Here is a 9,404-nt window from a genome sequence, read left to right as displayed (position 1 = left end):
TTCTACTTATACACATTCCGCGTTATACGTTAATATGTTAATACACAATAACCAATATTTATTATAACATTTTTACTCTTTTAAGTATTTATAAATGTTTTAAAATATTGTACTTTTAGTTTAGCATTAATTACATATACTTTCTCATTACTTTTAAATTTAATGTATTATCATAAAATATTAGATATTTATGTATCAACATTTTGTGTTGAATGTATTTAATTTAAGTTAAGCAATAGCATGACATTGTGTCAATGTGGTCTCTAAGAATGCTGATTGATGGCGGTCTCCCTTTTTTTCAGAGTTTTTATATCAAAATGATTGTTTCAACTATAAGTATAACGTATAAATCAATTATAACTCTACTGTCAATCTATACGTTCTATATGTACTACAGATTTTTAGTACTAAGCAGACTATGTGTAAAAAAATTATATGTATGTATATATATATATACGTTTGAATATATTCTACAATATTTTACTTTTCTATTAATTTTCTAATTATATATTTATAATTTTTTCACGCATAGACTGCTGAGTACTAAACATTTATAATATACACCTACTTTCTGAATAAAATTAACTTTTTAAATCTATTTTTGTAAAAGTTACTGTTAGAATAGTGAATCTACGTGTGTTAATGAACATTATAACTAGATTTAGTAACATCCAGATAGAGGGCTATAGATTATCTTTATACTTGATTGTTTCAATCTATACACTACTGTGTGTGTTCTATGTTCTTCTTCCAAACGCTTTCTGTCGCACGTACTATAAGATTTTTGTACAAGTTTTATTTTGTTTTCTATTGAATGTTTGAACCTTGCGAAGAACGATATCTAAAATACACTTGTGCTTGAGTACAGCGCGTTGCTTCTGTATTCCACAACTCTTGATAATCACCTTTGTTTTTCTTCATTACACAGCATTGTCACATTTTATTTTCTAACTTTGAGTCTAGAATAGATTAAGCAATATTTTGATAAATATAACCATTAAGTTTTACATTTACTGATTATTAATCAAGTTATTGTACTTGTGGTGTGTGTGTGTATGTATAAACTATAAATTAAAAAAGAGAGAGAGAGAGAGAGAGAGAGAGAGAGAGAGAGAGAGAGAGAGAGAGATAACAATAAATAAACTCCAGAAATTCAAAGTTAAATGGAAAAACAGCACTAAAATCGGAACAGAAAGCGTAATTAACAATAAACAAATTTTAATTAACTACATAGGGTAATTTGGTTAAGTTAATAATAATTTTGTGGAATTGTATAAACAATTGAGGTCATATATTTAATTAAACATACCAAACTATTGTACTATGAGTGCAATAATGTATGTTTGTATGTTTGATTAAATACACACACACATTATAAGATATCAATTTTTTATACAATCATAATTTAAAAAATTCTAATTATATTTTTAAAATACTTTTATTTTTTTATTTTTATATTGTATTAACATTGTAAACTAGAAATTTATTTTACAAAAAGATCTTATTACTACTCTATTTAGATCGTCTTTTTCTTTATACTTTGCATTGCAAAAAACGAGCGAAATCTATTTATTTAAAATTTCTGTTAACCTATCTAAATTATTCCCTATATTCATATTATAGTGTCGCAAAAATTAGCTACTATGAGTTTAAATCTTTAGTAAGCAAAATTTAATGAACTAAGTACAAAAGAGACCGCAATATATCCGCATATTCTATCCATATACATGAGTCCTACTATGATCCACAGATAAGACAATTTTCTACAATTCAAAAAAAAGATGGTTGCCCACCATCAACCATATAACTGGATAAAAATGGCTGTGTGAATCTCACACCAGGCTATATCAATACACATCACAATCAATAATAAATAAAGTAAAATAAAAAATCATTAAATTCCATCGGTTCTCTTTCAACATATTAACATACAAATAGAAATTAAAGCAATAAAAATGAAAAAAGGGATCAAATTAATTCACTACTAATAACAAATATTTTTATTTGACTATTACTTAACCCCTTCAGATCCTGCGTACAATGCAATGTACATCCAATTTAAAGACATTATATCAATTAAAATTATTTAATTCTATCGACATCTGAGATTTGATGTAGACAATAATGTATATGTTGTGAAAGAATAGCCAAAATTGTGAAAAAGTTAATTGTACAGTATATGAATTACTTATTAAAGTACGCATGAATTTAATTTAAAAGAAAATTTTAACATGTTCCCAATAAAATCAGGTCTAAAGAGATTAAATGTTACAAATGTTGCACTTACAATCTATATGAATAATAATAATAATATTATCATCGCTATATATATATAAACTAAATTTCATATCACCGATTTTTAAAGTATTGTAACACGATTTCTAAATAATTCAGCTAATTTTTGGTATTATACAATTGTAGTGTGTAAAAAATCTTGCAATAATCTTGAAATACCATACAATTTATGCATTTTCGGAAAACAATTTTTCATAATTAGAATGACTTATGGTGTTAAAAATATAGATCACTATTTGAGAGATTTTCTCTTCTATTGGTGCTTTAACAATATTAATAATATCGTTAGTATTACTTTCTACGACATTTTTAATAGCTTCATGTAGTTGAACTAATTCCTTTTCGCTGTCATCAAATGTATATTCCATTCCTGCAATATCAAGATTTGTTTTCACTTTCAAAGCGTATATTTCTTTTTTCTCATTTTTAGTTGCCACTTTTAGATCCAGATTTATTTTCAGTAATACTTTATCTGCAAAAAGTCATACGTTTTTATCATTTTAATGAAGTAAAATTGAATTAAAAATTTTTTTAGCTGAATTTTATTAAAATTTTATGTTATTTTTGCATATAATTGATATAATAAGAGATTAATTTAATTTATTGTGTATTTAAAGAATTATATTCACAATATACAATAATAATAAATAAATACACAAATAGTCAGGCAATGATACTGTTACAACATCTACATCTAGAGCAATACTAAGGAAATATAACAAAGCCGTACACATATAACACAAGATGTACATACATATAAGATTAATGCAAATATGACATAAATGAAATGAATAGCAATATATCGATGAAAATTTAACTACAGCATTTATATATAAGAATAATATTTTACATACTTAATAGTTTTATGGTAACCAGTCCCTTATTAGCAAGAGGCACCAGTATGTGTATGTCGAAATCATACGTAGCATTCACTTTCAATTTCTCAAGTACAGCTTCAAAATCGAAGTGAAGCCTGTTAGAATCTGCGTGAACAAATCTTATAGATAAATCTTCACAAACTCCATGTATTTTTATATCTTTGAGAATTAATTTAAGATTATTTGTGTCATAAATATTTATTTTGTCCATAAATATTGATTGGTTCATCAAAACGTTAATATTGGACGTTTTGCACATTGTATCTAGTACACTGTAAGTATTGTCCATGATACACTGATCGTAATTGGGATCTTTAAGGCCACATGGATGAATGTAGGAAGCTGCAAAATATTTATTTTTTTTAATTTCTAACTTTACATTAGATTAAAATAAAATATTAGTAACAATAATTGCGATTTATCTTAAATTAAACTAAAACAAAATAAATTTGAACAATATTAAATATTAGGTTGATTAATAATTTTACTTGGTTTTTTAAGATGTTTTGTATCTATTTTCAAAAATTTAAAATATTAGGAATTTAATACAAATTTTACAGAATATTTTGTTACGTCTTACTGTCTATGTAAAATTTGAAAATAATTTTCTTACTCTCTTGTTTAAAAATTATTTAGTTTTTTCTATCAATTTTTGTAAAATTATAATTTGATAATAATATTAAGAATTAAATCTTTATATATGTACTAATAAAACAATAATAATTGTGCAAAAATTTACTTAAATACACTTACTCTTGCTTAAAAATTATTGACTTAAAATTTCATGAAAATATGATCCTTTTACTTCATAAAACCATTACAAACTAAATTATTTGTTTTGTTTTTGCAGTTAATTTTACAGACTAATATCGTCAAAACTTTTTGAATGTGATATTGGAAATATTATTTATTTTTAATTATTTGATTAATACTTTTAGCTAATATATCATACAGACAAATCATACTTAAACAAAAATTAAAAAGACGAATTAAAATATTTATATTTTAAAATTTAAACAGTAATGTCGTACAACATATCTTCACAACTTTAATCTTGCCATCTTTCTAATTTCATGATGCAGTTCTTAACCAGCCGTTCAAAGTGTAAACTGGAACAGTTGAAATCATGATAAAAACGTCGAATTTATTCGCGGAAAATCCAGTCACTTACACAATTATCTCCGTACACAGCGAAAAACTTTTTATGGATCCAAGCAGCGTTTTTTCCTTTGTGGAAATATAACAGCTCAACAAAATGTGTTAGCAATAGACACTCTTGTTTTTCATATTCGAAACACAACGTCAAATGTTTAAAACTCAATCTTAGTAATTTTTCTCTTAAACTTTTTACAAAATATTTATTATAAATGTAAATAAACATTTAATAGTTACATTTAGTATTAATCTTGCCACTTCTTGAAAACAGAGGAAGCTTATTAGCCAACCCAATATCTTAAACAAATATATTTTAAAATAAATTCTTTTTATAAAAAAAATATATATATATATACATCTAAAATAAAATAATCTTTACACTAGTCTATCTTAATATATATAAATATTTTTATAATATTGAGAGAGAAAAGGATTTAATATTATTAATACTACATATCTTCTATAAACTATTTAATCAAAATTTATTATCGAGCTAAGATCAAACATAATTGTTGTAAAAAATTTAATATATTTTAAATGCATTATTTTATTCTGTGTGTGTGTGTGTGTGTGTGTGTGTGTGTGTGTGTGTGTGTGTTGCAGAAATAAGTTAATCAATCATTTTTGTCTATTATTCTTTATGCAAATGTATTACATAAGAATATTGAAAAATAAATTCTTTCTAGAAAAAAAAGAATCAAAAATATTGTTTAAAAATATTATTTAAAATTTTTGAAAAATTCGTAAATTATTAATTTGTTATAATTTTGTACAAATTACAAAATTTTAATAAAATATCATAATTTATTTATAAATCTAAACAATTTTGATTTTAAATAAAAATTAATTAAAAACTTGCATTGATTACAGTATTTGTAATTAATGTAAGTTTTTATATACAATATTCTTTGTAGATTATCATATAATATATGAATTGTAATATAATAAGTTATTCCATAGCTTCATAACTATGGAATAACTTGTTATTACAAGGGATAATCTATGAAACTAATGTTATACACGTTATTATGATAAATTTTCAGTGCAAAAATTTGGCGTTTTATTAAAATATGACGTTTAATATAATATAAATACATAACATCTTTAAAGTTACTATGATATCAGGATTATAAGCGATTACATGTTACACTTTTATGAAAAAGGAGAATAGTTTTTGCTTATTCAAAGCTATAATTACGAGTGATTTATGTGATATCAGCTGCTCTATATTAATTTCTACAACTCAGCTAATATTGACTGTCATTGCTCAACTGGTTTTTTATTTTAACTATAATATTACGTAAACTGTCAATTTTATCATAAATTAAAATAAATTAATTATTACAGTTTAAAATAAGATTTACAATTTTATAAGTCATACAATATAATTACTTATAACAAAAAAAAACAGAATAAAGTAAAATATGCATTAAAATTAACAATTAATTTGATATTTGTGAAATTATTATTTCAAACTAAATTAATACCGATGAGAACATGCTGTAACGATCAAGCTAGATCTCGGGTACTTCTATATAATTACGTGTGAATTTATATGTTACATTTGTAGATTCTTAATTACCCGCACGGAGTGCCAGAGATCCGGGTTCGATCGGACGAGGTAATATTTTTCGCAATGAAAAATTAATGATTTACAGATTTAATATATCGATTTACAGAGTTTAATATGTCATTCAACATCATTAAGATCGATCTAAAGATGCGCAAAGAGTATCAAAAATTGTTAAATTGTTAGTCAATTTAACTCGTGATATTACTGCGGTAGTTTAATAGTGTTGCGTTTCAAGTCTGAAGAAAATACACCCAATTAAAAATCTACAAACATAGTATATAAATTCACATGCATAATTATGTAGAAGCTAGATCTAGCTTGACCGTTACGGCATGTTCTCATCGGTATTCATTTGGTTTTAAATTCTCACAGTCCAATAAGATTTGATAATTATTATTTCAGTCTATTACGTCGCAAATGTAATAATCGACAGTTTAAAGAAAACGAATTTGCTTAATTAATTTGTTAGACATATATAAAAAAAAATTTTATTTTTAATTTTTTTATTTTACGTTTCATTATACTAGATTATCGATTCTGCCAACATTTGATTTACCAATCCTTTGTCAGCGAATTTGTTCTCTTGGATTTACAACTCCATCGTCACTGAAATATTATGATTTTCATTTTACATCTGATAAAGGTTCAATCCAGAAGCCGAAACATGTTATGTATTCATTTCAATTCTATTCAATTGTAGTTTAAATTTCATTACATATACATTGATTTATTTATATAGACGATTCTCATTATTGCCCTCTACATTTTCTTATTCTTAGTGTTTTGACATCGAGAACTTTGTTTATCAATATTTATTTTTAAAGAGAGAGTGACAAAAGTGTAATCAGTTTTAAGGAGCATAGATGGAAACAATAGAAAAAGCGTTAAAACGCTTTGTAAATGTTCTACACTTTATTTATTACATTCTATTGTTTCAATGTACGCTCCTTAGAACATTTACTTACACTTTTGTTACTCTTCATTTATAATAAATTCGACTTATGCTCCGATTTGTATTTTCACTAGAGGTAATAAGTAACAAAATATTCGAATGAAAAAAGAATTTAATCTATACTGTTGCCATCGATAAATATCCGATTAGTTTTCAACACACATAAACAGATCTATCCTTAGTTATTAGCTTTTATAAAAATATATAATTATTGCGGTAATAACTTCTTGCTTGATACAAAGTAATACTATTGATAATTAGTACAAGGTCAAAACGAACAAATTTTTTGCTCGTTGAGAAAAATAAATACTCGTGTTACTTTTATTACATTAAATTATTAAAATTTGTAAAAGTTATTTGAAAAATTATGATATAACAGTATCAATTTTATAATTATATAGTATCAAATTTATAATTTAATGTGTTACTTTTAATTAAATTAAGATATACGTGGTATATCCGTACACAACGTGTGTATCACACGACATGTGTGTATCACACGACATGTAATACACAATCTAACAATAATATATTTAAAATTTACATATAATGCAAATCAATATGTGATAAATTATTTACTTACGTATTTCTGCTGTAACGTACGCTGTCACAAACATAAAGGCAAAAAGTACGTTAAACACTTTCCAAACGACAGATATTTCTTTGTGGAGCAGCATCTTCTAGAATATCCTCTTAGATGAGAACAATCGTGATGAATGTACGACGCTAATCAAACTTCTGTATTGTACAGTCACTCATTTTATTATCCCCTCAAATCTCATTCTAACTGCACATGCGTAGAATAAAAATGTTGTTATACATTTTTTTACTTTACTCGTTTCTTTGCTCTGCACATGATCATGCAATATTTAAAAACTAATAGAGAGAGAGAGAGAGAGAGAGAGAGAGAGAGAGAGAGAGAACAATTCAAGAAAAATAATTCTATGAAAACAGCTATTATGTTAATATATTTAAACATTAGCTTCTATTGTAAACTGAATCGAGCATTTTAATTTTAAATGTATTCATTTATCATAAATATTAGGTGCGTTTCGAATTGCGCATGATGCATCATTTGTCATGTTGCTCACCGAATAATAAAAAAGGATGCAATGATACATCATGCGCTTCATGCAAAATTCGGAACACACCTATTATTTAAAAAAATAGACTTTGAAATATTAATATATAATTATTATTAATAATATATATGCGATTATTATAATGAATTTACATGGAAAAATGCAGCTAGTTTTTTATTACACTATCAATTAAAATACAGATGTCTGTTTCAAATATATTTACTATATTTAAAATATTTTTTTAAATAAAATATAACATTTAAAATATTATTTAATATATCTTACATATATTTTTTTAGTTGAAAAGATAATAAAAAAATTTCAAATCAATGCTGTCAATATAAACAAAAACATAAATAGTTTTAGACTGTTTATTTTAATTGTTTTTAGCATTAAGTTCTTCTCAGTAAATATTACAAGTAGTAACCTGTTAACATAATTAATATTCTTACATTAGTATATAACACTATTAATATATATCAACATACAAAACACATAAATTTATTGAGCAATTAAATTTTATTTGTAAATAATATTATGAATGAATTTTGCTTTTCTTTTAATACTTTGTATCAATTTTACGTTAATATCCGAGTTACTGGTTTTTCTAATAAGAAACATCACTTATGCAGATTTTTATTTATGAGATACAAGAAAATTGCGTAAAACCGCAGACGTAACAGGTACGTAGACTGCGCGTTTGCTATCTTAACTAAGTAGCATTTCTGCACCTGTGCTCCGTTAAAAAGAGAACGCAATGTTGAAGTGCATCATAATGCCTTAGTATTTCTCTTCAATTCGTTATGGGTGGGAAGCGCGATGAAGGCTTATATTAGAATATATGTATATATATCCTCTAAAACTGGTATTCGTAAGTTGGTTCTTATATTTAAAATTAAAACCATCTTTTAAGTATAGTCTCAAGATAAGCCAATCACAGAATTATATTAGCGTCTAAAGACATTATTACTTAAGATAATTTAAAGAAAAGAATCGATTAAACTATGAATATCGGCCTGTTCTACCTATATTATGTCTATATCTATAGTATTATTCGTTTTACACATAAACACAAACTGCGCAATCCAAAGAAGTTATTACTATCAGTTTAAAAAGAGAGAGGTAACTTGGTGCGTATGGCTTTAGCTCTTTCCTTAGAATAGAAATGATTTATAATATTAAATCACTTTTTATATCATTTATTCTATTATAACTTAAACTGATATTTATAGTTGGTTCTTATTGTAAGATCGTCTAATACGGCTCTATGATGGGTTTAATATATTTTAAGACTGTACTTATAATAAGACCCGAATATAAGAATCTACTATGAATAGTAGCCATGGGCTGTAGATTGCACATTCTTATGAAGTCATTCATTATCGGTTTAGAAAGAGTGAAGTATTATAATAATAGCTAGTACCGTTCTCTCATTCTCTCTCTCTCTCTCTCTCTCTCTCTCTCTCTCT

At 25.1% G+C, this 9,404-nt stretch overlaps 1 protein-coding gene across 1 annotated transcript; it reads right to left on the bottom strand.

Annotated features, from left to right (window-relative positions):
* Nucleotides 1-2,462: 2,462 nt before the first annotated feature.
* Nucleotides 2,463-7,530, bottom strand: LOC108781485 (uncharacterized). The gene is made up of 3 exons (XM_018549446.1): nt 7,437-7,530; nt 3,150-3,515; nt 2,463-2,767 (listed from the first exon to the last, which is right to left on the bottom strand). The coding sequence occupies exons 1-3, from the start codon at nt 7,528-7,530 to the stop codon at nt 2,463-2,465; spliced, it is 765 nt and encodes a 254-aa protein (XP_018404948.1).
* Between the last annotated feature and the right edge of the window lie 1,874 nt (nt 7,531-9,404).

The sequence above is a fragment of the Cyphomyrmex costatus genome, unplaced genomic scaffold (assembly GCF_001594065.2).
Source record: "Cyphomyrmex costatus isolate MS0001 unplaced genomic scaffold, Ccosl1.0 scaffold825, whole genome shotgun sequence".
Classification (NCBI taxonomy): domain Eukaryota; kingdom Metazoa; phylum Arthropoda; class Insecta; order Hymenoptera; family Formicidae; genus Cyphomyrmex; species Cyphomyrmex costatus.
The sequence above is the reverse complement of the archived record's forward strand: the minus strand, read 5'-3'. Positions and strand labels throughout refer to the sequence as shown.